We start from the raw sequence: 16031 nt of genomic DNA, 5'->3' as shown, positions 1-16031 counted from the left end.
CACTGACATTGAGTGGGACTACAACTAGAAGTCATGGAAAGTGAACAGTTTAAGGGGAAAATGAGTGAAACGATCTCACTCAGAAGATCACGAGAGTGTGGAATGAGCTGCCAGTGCAAGTGGTGCATGCAAGCTCAATTTCAACATTTAAGAGAAGTTTGGGTAGGTACATTGATGTTTCTCTGCTGTACTTTTTATGACTAATACATTGGAGGTAAATGACCAAAGCTGGGATCACATCAGATGTATCTATATTTTGCTTTACAAAAACAGATCCAGCAGCAAATGATCTGTCTTCAATTACTGGCCTGGCCTCTCTCCAACGCTAGTCCACTCTCTCAACATTGCCATCTGATAATAGAGTGCTCCTTTGGCATTGCCCTCTTGATGGTGCAGCGCCTCTTCAGAGGGAGGTGTGGCGCTGCATTTTCCAGACAGAAGAAGAGCTGTTTTAATACTGAATCATCAGTGACAACAGTGGCTGAATCATTGGTGTACAATGCATAAAAAAAACTTTACTGATTTACCACTGCCTGGAATAACAATGCCTTTGCATCAGAAGCTGCTATTTTTAGTTTTCCATTATTATTAAAATTGGAATAGAGCTAAAGGCAAGTGGCATTTGAATAGTAATCATTTGAAAAATCAAGCAGGCAATTACACCACATGTAACACTGTTCTTTAGCAACATCAATATGTTTACCACAGATTATAAAAATAACCATGTGAATGACACTTGGATGAGCTTTTCTGGGGAAATCAACCTACCCCTCCCACCAGGAACCAAACATTTAAATCTAATGTTAGTCAAAAATCAAGATATCTTGAGTATAAAGTGTCTATTGAGAATTTTGTAAAGCCTATACTGACTGCGCATAACCAATTTTGTAATGGTACCTTATTTACCAGAGATCAAAGCACTCCCCAGGCTTCAAGTCTGATTTATCAGTATTACAGCGGAATAAAAGGTATTACAGAGGTATGAGAGAAGAGTTGGCCAAAGTTGATTTGAAGGAGGCACCAGCAGGGATGACAACACCAATGGCTGGAGTTTTTGGGGGGAATTCAGAAGATGCAGGATAGATATATCCTAAAGAAGAAACAGTTAAAGAGAGGATGAGGTAACTGTGGCTGACGAGGGAAGTCAAAGACAACTTAAAAGCAAAGAAATGACATATAATAGCAAAATTTAGTGGCAAATTAGAGAATTGGGAAGCTTTTAAAAACCAGCAGAAGGCAAATACAAAAAACATAAGCTAGTCAAAAATATCAAAGTTTATTTTCAGATAGATAAAGAGTAAAAGAGAGGTAAGAGTGGATAACAAAACTCTGGAAAATTATGCTGGAGAGCAAAGAATGAGGGACAAAGAAATGGCAAAGGAACTTAACAGCCTTCACTGTGGAAGACACTAGCAGTATATCAGAAATTAGACTGCGTCATGCAGCAGAAGTGAGTGTAGTTGCTGTTACTAAGATGATGCTTGGGAAAGCTGGAAGATCCTAAGTTAGAAAAGTCACCTGGTGCAGATGAACTACACCCCAGGGTTCTGAAATAGGTGGCTGAAGATATTGTGGAGGCATTAGTAATGATCTTTCAAGATTCTGGGATAGCTCCGGAGGACTGGAAAATTGCAGATTTCAATTCAGTCTTTAAAATGGAAGGAGGCAGAAGAACAGGAGTTATAGGCCAGTTAAAACACACACAAAAATGCTGGTGGAACACAGCAGGCCAGGCAGCATCTATAGGGAGAAGTGCTGTCGACGTTTCCGGTTGAGACCCCTTGTCTCGGCCCGAAATGTCGACAGCGCTTCTCCCTATGGATGCTGCCTGGCCTGCTGTGTTTCACCAGCATTTTTGTGTGTGTTGTTTGAATTTCCAGCATCCGCAGATTTCTTCGTGTTGGCTCTTATAGGTCAGTTAGCCTGATTTCAGTGGTTGGGAAGATGCTGGATTCCAATATTAAGGATGAGATTTCGGGGTGCTTGGAGGCACATGATAAAGTAGGGCAAAAACAGCATGGCTTCCTTCAGGGGAAATCTTGCCTGACAAATCTGTTGGACATCTTGGAGGAAAGTAACAGACAGGATAGACAAAGGGGAATCAGAGGATGTAATGTCCTTGGATTTTCAGTTGGCCTCTGACAAGGTGCCACACATGAAGCTGCTAACAAGTTAAAAGCCCATGATTTTAAAGGAAAGATACTAGAATGGATAGAAGCCTGGCTGACTGACAGGAAACAAAGAGCCAGCAAAAAAGGGACCTGTTCTAGTTGGTGCCAGTGACTAGAGGTGTTACACAGGGGTCTGTATTGGGACCGTTTCTTTTCATATTATAATTCAATGATTTGGATGAAAGAACTTATGGCTTTGTGGCCTAGTTTTGAGATGATACAAAGATAGGTAGAGAGATAGGTAGAGAGAAAGGTAGTGTTGAGGAAGCAAGGTGTCTGTAGGACTTGGGCAGATTGAAAGAACAGGCAGAGTATGTTCATGCACTTTAGTAGAAGGAATAAAGGCATTGTGGCGACCCACTTCCTAGCGCACTCGAACCGGCTCACAAATAGCCAGCATGCAGGCACAAAGGCCAGGTACACAACAAAGGGAAAAAGCCTGCAGGGGTTTGTGTGTACGTGTCCTTTGGAGCATCCGTGCCCGGGGAGGGCGGGATGAGGGAGGCTTTAAAGCAAGGCTGTGAAGTTCGAATAAAATCATCTTTAATTGCAGTTTACTGACTCCGTGTCGTTATTTTAGCGCTGAGTGTAGCACACCGCTACAGCATAAACTATTTTCTAAACAGGGAGAAAATTCAAAATCAGAGTTTCAAAAGGACTTGGGGGTCCTTGTGCAGCATCCCCTAAAGGTTAACTTGTAGATTGAGTTGGTGGTAAGGAAGGCAAATGCAATGTTAGCATTCATTTTGAAAGGACTAGAAAATAAGAGCAAGGCTGAGATGCTGAAGCTTTATAATGTATTGGTCAGATCACACTTGGAATATTGTGAGCACTTTTGGGTCTCTTATCCAAGAGAAAATGTGCTGGCATTGGAGAGGGTCTAGAGGAGGTTCACAAGAATGATTCTGAGAATGAAAGGGTTAACATGAGGAGGTTTGATGGCACTAGGTACGTACTTGCTGGGTTTTAGAAGAATGGGGGGGGGAGAAAACAGTCTCACTAAAACTTATCAAATATTGAAAAGCCTAGACAATGGATGCGGATAGGATGCTTCCTATGATGGGCGAGTTAAGGACCAAAGAGCACACTCTCAGAATTGAGTGATGTTGATTTAGAATAGAGATGCAAATTAACTCCTTTAGCCAAAGGGTGGTAAATCTGTGGAATTTATTGTCATATTCGGCTGTAGAGGCCAAGTCATTGAGTATATTCAAAGTAGAGGTTGATAGGTTCTTGGTTAGTCAAGGCATCAAAGGTTACGGGGAGAAAGCAGGAAAATGGGTTGAGGGGGATAATAAATCATCCATGATGAAATGGTGGAGCAGACTAGATGGGCCAAATGATCTAATTCAGTTCCAATTTCTTGTCTAAATACTGAAAAGTAGCACCGAGGCAGAACTGATTGACCATGAATTGGGGAGGATACACAGGAGTCAAATAACCCAACCTTGCTCCTTATCTCTGATGTCAGAATGTCTAGATGCAATTAGTATAGTGTTGAATGCTGAAAATTAGGTCGAAGTCCTCAGCTGAGTTTTAGTGAGTACTGATCTACCAATGGTATGACTGTTTATCTGTCCATATCATTTGGCCTCCTGGCTATTTTCAACATTCTACTTTGTTCCAAGATCCTTCTGCACCTCCCATCACACTTGAGGACCTTTAGAATTATACTGAACTCATGTAGGGTCACAGCAATAGCCAGCAGAAATTAAGCAAGCACCCTAGAATTAGCTGCTGATTTCTTTCAATAGAACTAAAGAAATTAGTTTGGGAGGTTCTCCCTGCTGGTGAATGCACGTTCTTTCTGGAGCCAGTAGCGCCCAGCTTATCATTTTGAACTCCCCAGATGTAGAGACTTTTTTTCATATATATCTCAAATAACTATTTCAAACCTTTCCCATTGCCTTCCACTCTTCCATTAACCTTTTCCCTTCGTCTTTGTCCCAAAGTGAGAAGGAACCTTCAAGAAGATTGTGCGCTAACCACAGACTAAATTAACATATTGTGTTAAATTTTTTTTATTACAATGGACACTTCCTCCTGTTTTTACAGATTCCTTTGGCTGATGGCAGCTGTTTCAGAATATTAATCACTTCACTTTGTTCATTCTTTCTGGAGTCCATGGAGAAGCTCCATTTGACGTCTTTTGTCCTTTGCCCGGAGAATGGTCATTTTAAAAAGTTTACAATAAAGTTTAACAGCCAAAGGAGAGTCATCATTCCCTGGGATGGGATAAGTAATGAGACTTGGATTACAGTTACTGTCCACTATTCCTACTGTTGGAATGTTCATTTTGGCAGCATCTCGCACAGCAACGTGCTGTTCAAATACATTGTTTAAGGTGTTAATAAAGATGATGAGATCAGGCAAGCGAACACCAAGGCCATACTGGATGTGCGCATTGGTCAGGAGCCCACCTTGCCAATATCTGGTGTGCGCGTACTCTCCACTCTCCTGTGCTGTTTTCTCTATCAGATGAGAAAACTGACGGGCTCGACTTACGAACAGGATGATCCCTTTCCGATATGCACAATGGGCAGTGAAGTTTAGAGCCTGCTGAAGGTGAAGAATGGTCTGATCCAAGTCTATAATGTCCTGTTCCATTCGGCACCCAAATAGATATGGTTCCATCAGCCTAAAGAGAGGCAAAGCGCTTCCATGATTCCTGTTCTTTTCAGACAAACCTCACCGAGCAGCCACCCTCCAAGGCACAGCTTGTAAGTAATGCCAGCTCTATCATCCAGAAACCAAACACTCCCACTTAAAAAGCTTAGACATAACAACCTCACCCTCTGAGGCTGTATCACATCAATGCCCTACAGGACAAAATCACTTACCTTAGCAATTAAGGACAGACCATCTGCATCCATGCCAATTAGAAAATCTCAACATCCACAATACATTAGCAGCTGTCTGTAAAAGTGCAGTATCCCATGGGTTCCCTAATGAGTTCTGGGGGCCAAGTCATGTATAGTTGAAATTTCCACCCTCTCTAGACAAGCTCCAACATCACCCCACACTGAGAGCTATGGTTCAAAAGCTGGAATCCCAAACCCAAAACTTTCCATATTCATGCCTCACCTTGAAATCTTTGCTTAAAATTAATAGATTTAATAACACATTTCAGTACAATCCATACACCATCTCTGAAGTGGCCCTACCTAGATAAATTATAAATTCTCTCAACTGGTTAGTTTTCTATGTTAAAATTTCACCTCAACCAGAATGGAAGATAAAAGGGATTTTTTTCCCCTTCCTACCACCAATCACCACTTATGGTTTACCAGCCTCTGTGGTTTATCCAGTCCAAGTCCCTGAACAGCAAACACCTACCTGTTCCGACATCCTCTTTTGTGACCATAGTGCACCCTGGCGTCGAAGAGGTCTTGGACAGTGAAGAGCTCACTGACATGGAAGAAATCAGGATGTTTCAGGGGGTCGTTCAAAACTTTGTCATCCTCTGGAATAGTTGAACAGCAGAAGGTTAACAGTTGCAATTCTGCACACCCACAGTTCAGACGTCTCGCTGAGTTGACACCACAAGTCCTCTGTACAAATCCTGACCTCTATCCTTCAACACCTGCTGTCCCTTCTACAGGGTGGTGAACGGTTAGGGGGATAGGCAGGAACGTGAAGTTGAAGTTATTATCAACCGTGACCTTATTGAAAAGTCCAGTCATCTCAACGATCTCAGTGCTAACTTGCCTGTATTTCAAACAACTGCTTTCACTTCTAGATAGATCACTCATATCAGATAAAATCCCTGAACTCTATAATCTATCAACTTTAACTAGAACCGGACTGATGAGCAAAGACACAACTGAAGTTTTCCATCTGATTAAGCTACCTTATCTCAACCTACCTCAACAACAACTTAGAACACAGAATAATGCCGCACAGTGAAGGCCCACAATAATATGCCAACCTTCTAACCCACTCCAAAATCAATTAACACTTCCTTCCCACATAGCCCTCAATTTTTCTTTCATCCATGTGCCTACCTAAGAGTGTCTTAAACCTCCCTGATAAATCCACCTCTCCAACACCCCCAACAACGCACTCAATATAATTACCACTGTGTGTTAAAAAGAACACTACCCCTGAAACAAAAACAATTACTTCCCCAGCCGTCAGGCTGATCAACATGTCCACCCATTGAACCTACCTCACCGCCACCACCAATTTTAATATTTCCTGTCAGAGTCGCCTTCTGTACAGACACTCCTGTGTCTAGCACCACTTTGTGTACTAAAATCAAAGTATTAAGCTAATTTCATGTATTTATATTTATGTTTTTATTGTGCTCTTTATGCTCATTGCATGTTTTCAAATGCTGCAGTAACAATCATTTTGTTCTCCTTTACATTCGTGTTCTGATGAACAACAATAAACAATCTTGAATCTTGATTCCTCCCCCCAAACATTCCACCAATCACCTTAACATTATGTCCTCCCATATTAGCTACTGCCAACTTGGGAAAAAGGCTGCTGGCTGTCCACTAATCTACCTATGCCTCTTATCATCTTATACACTGCTATCAATGCACCTCTTATCCTCCTTTGCTCCAAAGAGAAAAATTCTAGCTTGCTCAACCGTTCAACTTAGATTAACACAGTAATAATACAGTAACAACATTGAACAAGAACATTATCCAATAAATTTCATAGTGAGCCACATAAGGAGATATAAAAGCCAATGATCAAAAAACTGGTCGAGGCAACAGATTTTAAGAACTTTAAAGGATGATCTTTAGGGAAGAAATTTCTGAACTTAGCACCATGACAGCTGAAGACATGGCTAACAGTGGTGGAGTACCTGAAATCAGCACAGCTCAATGGGACTGAATTGGGCACAACAGTCTGGCAAGGCCTGGCAGATCGTTTTCATTGACAAGGATGCTTGTTTTATAAATAATCCAGTACTTCACAGTTACCACTACTGATGCTTTTCGTTCCTTTAAGGAACCTAGACTTGTTTAATTTGATTAATTTAAAATCCTGAGCTGCATTGGCAGAATTTCAATTGAAGGCCAAAATCTGAGTCCAGTAACTTCACACTTTGCCACCAGGTTAGAGACAATTGAGTCAGTAAATGGAGCCGAGCAATGGATTCAAAGACTGGGTATTGCTTAACCAGAAACCAACATAGGGAACATTGGCTTTGAATTAAAAAAGTATTTAATGCAAGTTAGAAGGCAGAGATTCACAAAGTCTACAGAGGGATGTCTGAAGGTGGCCAGGAGTGAATTTGAAGTAACAAATTTGAAGATGAAGTCATGGATGAAGATTTTAACAGCAGGTAGGTGAAGGGAGTACCAGAATAGACAATGTTATTGAGTGGAAATTGGCAGTTTTAGAGAAGAACCAAATCGGCAAATGAATTCTGGGAATTAAGGTTACAAACACTTGGCTTCACTCTGAGCTCAATGCAGGAAGAGGGATAGATTCACTGATTTGGGAATATAGCTTGTGAGGGAGACAACAATATTGATTCCTTCAGTCTTCACAATATGAATTTCTACAATGAATTTCCACCTATTCACTAATGTACATCAAAAAAGCAGAAAGATAATTTAGTGAGAGTAGAAAGGATCAAGAGAGATCGCAGTGAACTATAGATGACTAATTAGCATATATGTGGAAAGTGACAATGCATTTTCAGATTGATTTTACCAAAGACAATTAAAAATATAAATTGGATGAGGGCAGTGGGAATATGACGCCCCTTTTCACTCTAGTCCAGGGGTTCCCAATCTTGCTTAATGGGGTCCACAGCAAAAAAAAATGTATGGGAACCCTGTTCTAATCTATCCCTACTTACTTATTAAATGCCTCACCGTCTAATCAAAATCCAGAAATGAACACATTAAGCTACAAGCAGGACACACCCTTCCTCCCACCATCTCCCCTTATCCGTTGCACCAAACAGCTTGTAATTTTCAGTGACTTAAGCAGCTCCCTTTCTCACTGCCTGTATGCCCAACTGGACGGTAATCCTCAAGTCTGCTCTCCTCTGAATTGACAGCAAAAAGGCCATCATTTGTGCACGCCAGCCTTTAACCACATTTCCTTTCCTCTTCTCAACTCCGCTTCTCTCCTAGCAGGAAAGAATAAAAACTCTCCCAAGCCACACATGACTGCACTTTCAAATTCAAAACTAACAACTCGACCCCATTAGACCTACCTGCTCAGCCACACCATTAATGCCTCCCTCCCCAGAAAATAGCAACATTATCCCCCTCTATCACAAATGCTTTTATTGGTCCCTCAGTCATCTCCACTACCATACGCCCATATGAGATTTGAATATACCTGACAGAAACGTGGTCTGGCCACATTTCTGTCAGATGTATGTATAATCGATAACAGATACATGTACAATTTATGTTAAGTCACTTATGTTGGTGCAAAAAGCTATTCTTCATGGCATTAATATCCTGTGCCAATAGCAACAATACACTTGAACTTGCCAGTCAAGAGGGACCAGAACAAACTTTATCAGGTTTATCTTCTCCAGTCAAGCAACTACAAGATCATACAGGATATCAAAAATAACTGCCAACTTTCTTCATCATCTACAAAAACCCTTTCACTCTGCCCTTCATCAAATATAAGGTGCTTACACAATAAGTGACGAAGATGGTAACTACCTGTTAGTAGCTTCTCCATTCTCCTAGTTTGCCAAACTGAATGACTTCTAGTTTCCCCTTGATCAAGAAGGACTTGCAATGTTTTTTTTTGACATTCCAGTCTGCTCTCCCCTTCAACGTCACCTTGTCCAAAAGACCCGCTTCCCAATTTCTTCAAGATTGCATAGTGAAGCAAATTCCAATGCCCAACTTCGTAAGCTCATCACTGACCTGTTTGTGGAGACACCTGTATAGCAGGGAGAGGCCCTGCGACGTGTCCATACGTTTGGCCTTTCAGGAGTTGGTTGGAAGAAAATACAGATTGGGTTATGAAGCCCAATCGCGGCAGTACTAAGAGAGGCAGAGAGACAATATATCGGATTACAAGGCGAAACAAAGACTATCGGCCAAAGTCAGGAGAGGGCGAGGCAAAACGCAAAATTTAATGTTAACGCGGTAGCTCTGAAATTGAAAAGGAAAAGCTGAAATACACATCAAGTCAGAGAGAAACAGAGTTCATGTTTCGGGTCGATGATTTCTCATGGGCATCGCAGTGACTCGAAATGAAAATGGAAATGGCCAAAGGCTGAAGATGCTGGAATCTGGAACATCAAGCGATCTGCTGGAGGAACTGGTTCTGTCTGATGCAGTGCCTCGTCTCGACTTACCTCCCTCCCCCACCCAAAGTCCCACTGCTACAGAGGCTGGTCGACCTCGAGTTCCAGCAGCAGATTGTTTGGGGACAGCCTGACGGAGCGGAGAAGCGGGAGCTTCGGAGTTCCGGATGCCGATGTGGCCGGGTGATAGGCAGAGACACGAAGCTGGCAGGGGGATACCCCAGGAGTAGGTGTGGCCCTCCTGGAGCTTCGCTGGAAGAACCTTTGCCCAACCAGCACATGAAGCCCCTTTACAACAGACCCCCGGTTGAGCTCAGTCGGCTCCCACTCACCGCCCTGCAGCAACCGCATTGCCATGAAGAGCCTTAATTCAACAAACTTTATGAACAACAGCGGAAAAGCAATCCCTCGAACTTCCGTCTGACGTCATTGTCGATCCGCCTCCCCGGTCCTCACCATCATGGCGCCATTATTCACGCCCTCGCATTACACCTTCAGACCCTCACCATCATGGCGCTGCAGTCGCCGCCTGCGCGTGCGCGGTTGGCTGTCCTCCACAAGTCGGGTACTCAGGCTCTAGGCGGCGGGAGGAACTGAAAAGGTTCCCGAGCGTTAAATGGTCCTCTTGGGCAAGGTAGCAGAGTTGTGGCCGGGGCCCTAGTACTTTCCGTTGCTGTTTCAATGTCCCCACACTTTTAGTGATTGTCCGGCTGCCGCCTTTCCGGACCATGGGCGCTGGGCTCCCGCTGCCGCCAACCTCATCACCAGTCCCTCAGCCTGGCTCTGCGCCGAGACGGGCATATCGGTGGCTGCTCCATCCGATTGGCATCGGGCTGGATGAAGCCGGGTCCAATCTCCTGGATGCAGCCCGCCTCTTGATCCCTCCCTCCCAGAAACCGGACTGACCGGTTTGGCTGCAGCTATGGAAGAGAAGGGAGGAGAGTCCCGGAGCTTGTTCAGGGGCCGAGATTGCAAGCCCCGGACCACAGAGCCTGGGGGCACCGGCGAGCGAATGGCAGGGCCCGGAACCCTGTCCAATCCACCTGGCCACAGCCCAGTGACGCCAGCTCCGTCCCGCAACCTCGGTGAGTAGAGAGAAGTCAGGGAGAGTTGGCCGGACTGCTCGGATTGGAGAGGAGTGAAGCAGATGGACACAGAACTTGACAAAACTCTAGTAGGAATCAGATTGAGCGGAAGGGAAGGGGTCATCCCAGCCTCTTCACTCTCGAAACTATAGGGCGCCACAGTCGTACTTTTGTTTTCACCTTTCGCAAAGTCGAATGTAACAATTCCAAAATGTTGAGACACAAGGTATTGCGAATACTGGAAATCTGAAACAAAAGTAAACTGCTAGAAGAATTCTGCAGGTCAAGCAACTTGTGTGAAGGCATATGAATTTATGTATATGTTCTGTGCGTTGTCTGAATCTGCATACCTATAATGCTACGGCAAGAAAGGTTTTTTTTAAATTATACTTGTACCTCGATTGTGCCAGAGCAATCGACTCCACTTCTCTGCATTGAGTTGCTCACAGCCGGCACTTCTGAACAGTGTCCTAGATCCCCCACCTCCATCATAATCCCAGAAAATAGTGAACTAGCTTGTTTTCTCCCTCCACAAATGTTGCTTGCTCTGAGAATTCCCAGTTCGGATATCCGGAATTTATCGAAGTTTGTAAACCTCTGTTGCAGTCACCAATTTCTCTTCCCGCCATTGCAGAATTACACATTCAAAAGAAAAAAAAACTCTTTAAATTCCTACTGTCAGTTAGTCTACACATTCACAATGTGGTTAGTTCCACACCTTAGTAATGTTTGCACCTTTTGTCTTCAGAGCAACATTCCTGAGGTAATACAAACCTTGGTTGCTTGAGGGGGTTCCCCACCAAATGCAGCCCCTCAGTGTCCAGTGACTGAGGAACTTATGCTGCTCTGCTTTTCTGATAGTTGACCCAGATCCAGCAGTTCGCCAATGGATGGTCGACCAGATCCACCGGTCTGTGTAAAACTGTGGAGGTGGCACCTTTGGAGCAGCCAGGTTAAGCCCAGCCTGTAGGTTGTATGGTCACAGAGAATGGACTGGTGTCAGAGCTGCTGACTGAGTTTGCTGCCCAACCAAACCTCTACATTAGAGTCAATTTTTTTCTCTCCAAACATTCTAATCAACTTCATACCTACATATTTGGGGGCAAGTTACAGTGGTTAATTAACCTACCAGCCTTCATGTATTTGGGATGTGGGAGGAAGCTGCAGCACCTGAAACACCACCATCAGCACCTGAGGTAAGGATCGAAGCCAAGTTGCTGGAGCTACCAGTGTGTCTGTCAGCTGTATTAATGCATTACCATTTTGGAGTACAACGGGGGGGGGGGGGGGGGGACTGTGATCTTTAAGCATGTGTTGGTGTTCCTGATGTAAGCTTCCTACTGCCCCATCAAAGATTTTGTAGGGGTATCTATCAGTTAATAAGCTTCTAGTGAAGCTTGCCATGTAAACTGTCAAGCACTCTGTACACTTGTTGGAGAAAGGATCCTGTTTATCCATCCATATTTTTGTTTGCTCTGTTTGTCAGCATGTCTGTCCTGCATATTGTTGGATTATTTTTTCCAATCATTGGGTTTCTTCTGGGGGTCAAGAATTGTGAGGAGTTTTAACTCTTAATGAACATTTATTTTAAAGTTTAAACAAAGATGCCTTTGAAGTGAAGGGCTGAGAGGCAAAAGCAGAGATTCAATGAAAAGCAACAATGCCTGTAGAAAAGTTTCTAGAAAAGTCTGTCACCTTTATAATCTGATAACAGAAATTCCTTAGATAAGAATAAACCAATCAACAGTTGTACAATTATGTTATGAGGGTACTGTGCTAACACTTAACCAGTGAAAAATGAGAAAGGTGATAAACCGTTATGATACTGCTATTCCGCTTTCTGCCAGGAAGTGGGAACGAACCACCACATACTGTGAAAACTACATGAGTTTGTTTTAAAAAAACTACAGATTGTGCTTAAACTATGACTTTAGTCTTACATTAATTCATCTAATATCTTATAAAAAGTACTGTATTTTAAAAAGTGGATTCCAACAATATCATTAATCAGACATGATACTGTTCATCTATAATTTCTGCACCACGTATCAGTGATTAATATGTCACTGCATTTATGTATATTACAGGATCTGTCCCCATCTCTGTTACTAAACTCTTCTGTGAATCTGAGTTGCATATGTTACAGTATTTGCCCACAGTATTTCGAACTAAACTCTTCCCTGTGGATCTATCATTTCATTTGAATTTCAGTATTTATTTTATGTGCGTTGAGATGTTTTTAGGAGAAAAAGTACTAAATAAATATGAACAACACACACAAAATGCTGGTGGAACACAGCAGGCCAGGCAGCATCTATAGGAGAAGCACTGTTGACGTTTCGGGCCGAGACCCTTAGTCATGTTCCATCATCATTTTGTGTGTGTTGTTTGAATTTCCAGCATCTGTAGATTTCCTCGTGTTTGCTAAATAAATATGACATGCCTTTTTAAATATTTGTCACAGGTGAGATTGCAATCAGGGATATGTCCAATGAACAGAAGGCAAATACTGACACAGCTCAGTGGTACAGTTTTCCTGGAGCTGATCACAATTCCTGTGGGTACGAAGTGGAACCAAGAGAGCAGACAACTGCTTCAATCTCTCCAGAATCAGACTTCTTTGTTTCGTTAAAACTTGCTGCAGTTTTAACTTTCATTTTTGTTGCCGTCACAATCTTTTTAGTTTGCTCCAAACACAATGACCCTCTCCTCCTCCACCTTGACTCACCGAAGTTCAGTCATCAACACTCACTGAATCAAAAGCTTCGTAAGCTAAGGGTCTTGTTCCCAAGGCAGTCAGATGGTTTCTGGGCAACACTGGAAAATATTTTCAATCAGCTTCCCACTGACCCTGCTGAAATCCTCCAAGCTCAGTTAATTGGTTATGGTGTATCATGGAATACAATGCTTTGCCTCTCCAAGACTATTGCCAGTTTATTGTTAGTCTGTGATGGGGATTTGGGTACAGATGGAAGGAGTAAAGTGCAAGATTACAGTCAAGTTCTTTGGTTGCAAACTGGTTCCTCTCCCAGATCAGGTTCTAATATTATAATTGCAGAAATAGTGAAAAATCTCTCCTGTACTGTTACCCTCAGCCTGCAGCCAGTCACTGAACTAACAGCTGTGCCAATGTCCCTCGTCTCTGTGTGGTTCATTAATGCGGAACCTAAGCAAGAGATTTCCCCTTCTAATTTCACGCTGAGAATGATGGCCAATATTTTACATTACCTCAACCAAACAGTACCCACTAATACAGATATCCACAACACCCCTGTTGTAACAGTGAATCCTGAGGACCACTTGGAAAATGGCTTTCTGTGCTGAGTCCACTCATCTGGCTGGCTGATTTCACTTTTGTTTTATTCGGTAATTAAACACGGGAAAGGAACTTGCAGTGATAGCAGTGGCAAGAGTCAAAATTGTGAACAGATATCAGTCAACAAGCAAATGTGTGAAGGCTAGCACTTTGAGCAGGAAGGATCTCTAAGCGGATAGCATCTGGTGGAGCATCACTTGTACTCATGTTGGATTGTACCCTTGCCATTTCTCGCAGTTTGACAAATCTATCCTTCTTACTGACCTTGAAAATCTCTGAATTTGCAGATATCTATGCTGCCTGGAGTTCATATTAAGACTTGTGTTGTATTATTTGACAAATTTGCATTGAATCTCAGTGAATACAGGAAGGGTAGTAAAAACACGTTCAAAGATAAGGAACTAAATGACACACTGTTAACTTTATGATATCCAATGTACCATATTGCACAACCCTCCTTCACACTACCCTATCCTTGTTCACTTCTTACAGCTGTATTCAACATCTGTTAAGGTGAAAATTTCCCATCAACCTTGTGTCAGGAAATAAGATGATGTCAATCCTAAGAAAAAATATATATTTTCTGTAAATAGTGATTTTTATATAAATCTTATATTTTGATATGTATAGATGTATTTTTGAGATTCATACCAATATTGAATTGTAGTAAACATTTGTAGAAAAGTTTTTATTCTGGCATCAACAAAACACTATCAGCCTTTCACAAGTGCTCAACTAATTGACTTCTCCTGTCAGATCACCTGGTCACAACTTGTTGTTCATGGCCTCAGCCTCTGTGAGCAGACAGGAGAATCTCCTCTCCATTATTAAAGCTACTTGAAAAATAACAATTTCCTTTCTGCTTCTGGTTGTTTTGCATCTAACTATTATGTCCAAAAGTTTTCCAAAGCACAAGGTGTATTTCCAAGAATGATCATGGTCTGAAATGGGGTGTTGAACTTATCAAAGGTATTAAGCAAATGAATACCACAACTCCATCTTGAGTTCAATACCTCACCCTCTAGGACAGAAATAAAAATCTACATGGGCTATCTTCTCTGACTTTAAGTATCTGACTCAGAACCTTGTTCCTCTTGTCCTTCCCCAAGCTTTCCATACATCGCCTTTTTCATGATGATTTTATTTGATGGCTGACGAGTCTCCAGCATAGAAACATAGAAAACCTACAGCACAATACAGGCCCTTCGGCCCACAAAGATGTGCCACACATGTCCTTAACTTAGAAATTACCTAGGGTTACCCATAGCCCTGTATTTTTCAGAGCTCCATGTACCTGTCCGGGAGTCTTTTAAAAGACTCTATTGTATCCGCCTCCACCACCATCATCGGCAGCCCATCCCACACACTCACCACTCTGCACAAAAAACTTGCTGCTGACATCTCCTCTGTACCTACTTCCAAGCACCTTAAAACTGTGTTCTCTCATGCTGGCCATTTTAGCCCTGGAGAAAAAGCCTCTGACTCTCCACACCATCAATGCCTCTCATCATCTTATACACCTCTATCAGGTCATCTCTCATCGCGCCAAGGAAAAAAGGCCGAGTTCGTTCAACCTATTCTCATAAGGCATGCTCCTCAATCCAGGCAACATCCTTGTAAATCTCCTCTTTAGCCTTTCTATGGTTTCCACATCCTTCCTATAGTGAGGCGACCAGAACTGAGCACAGTATTCCAAGTGGGGTCTGACCAGGGTCCTACATAGCTGCAACATTACCTCTCGGCTCCTAAGCTCAATCCCATGATTGATTAGACCAATGCACCATATGCTTTCTTAACCACAGAGTCAACCTGCGCAGCAGCTTTGAGTGTCCTATGGACTCAGACCCCAAGATCCCTCTGATCCTCCACACTGCCAAGAGTCTTACCATTAATACTATATTCTGTCATCATATTTGACCTACCAAAATGAACCACCTCATACTTATCTGGGTTGAACTCCATCTGCCACTTCTCAGCCCAGTTTTACATCGTCTCAATGTCCCGCTGTAACATCTGACAGCCCTCCACACTATCCACAACAGCTCCAACCTTTGCGTCATCAGCAAATTTACTAACCCATCCCTCCATTTCCTCATCCATTTCTAAAAATCACGAAGAGTAGGGATCCCAGAATAGATCCCTGAGGCACACCACTGGTGACTGACCTCCATTCTCAATAAGCCTTGCATGGGGTAGCTTATCAAATGCCT

The 16031-nt window shown here is 42.7% G+C and overlaps 2 protein-coding genes across 3 annotated transcripts; one reads left to right on the top strand and one right to left on the bottom strand.

The window, feature by feature from the left end:
• Nucleotides 1-4164: 4164 nt before the first annotated feature.
• mrps2 (mitochondrial ribosomal protein S2) lies at nt 4165-9912 on the bottom strand. The gene is made up of 4 exons (XM_059994281.1): nt 9753-9912; nt 9035-9154; nt 5508-5634; nt 4165-4809 (listed from the first exon to the last, which is right to left on the bottom strand). The coding sequence occupies exons 1-4, from the start codon at nt 9775-9777 to the stop codon at nt 4278-4280; spliced, it is 804 nt and encodes a 267-aa protein (XP_059850264.1). The 5' UTR covers nt 9778-9912; the 3' UTR covers nt 4165-4277.
• Nucleotides 9913-9926: 14 nt separating this feature from the next.
• On the top strand, nt 9927-14765 carry LOC132407560 (uncharacterized). 2 transcript variants are annotated; one of them, XR_009516508.1, is made up of 2 exons: nt 9927-11701; nt 12970-14765. XR_009516508.1 is itself a non-coding variant. In XM_059994279.1 (2 exons), exons 1-2 carry the CDS (start codon nt 10343-10345, stop codon nt 13827-13829), a joined length of 1023 nt encoding a protein of 340 aa, XP_059850262.1. In that variant the 5' UTR covers nt 9927-10342; the 3' UTR covers nt 13830-14764. The 2 variants fall into 2 exon arrangements, 1 of the variants encoding a protein (XP_059850262.1); XM_059994279.1 differs by having other exon boundaries at nt 9927-10505; nt 12970-14764.
• Nucleotides 14766-16031: the final 1266 nt, after the last annotated feature.

Source organism: Hypanus sabinus, chromosome 18 (assembly GCF_030144855.1).
Source record: "Hypanus sabinus isolate sHypSab1 chromosome 18, sHypSab1.hap1, whole genome shotgun sequence".
NCBI classification, from domain to species: domain Eukaryota; kingdom Metazoa; phylum Chordata; class Chondrichthyes; order Myliobatiformes; family Dasyatidae; genus Hypanus; species Hypanus sabinus.
Note: the sequence above shows the minus strand (reverse complement) of the source record. Positions and strands in the feature narration are given on the sequence as shown.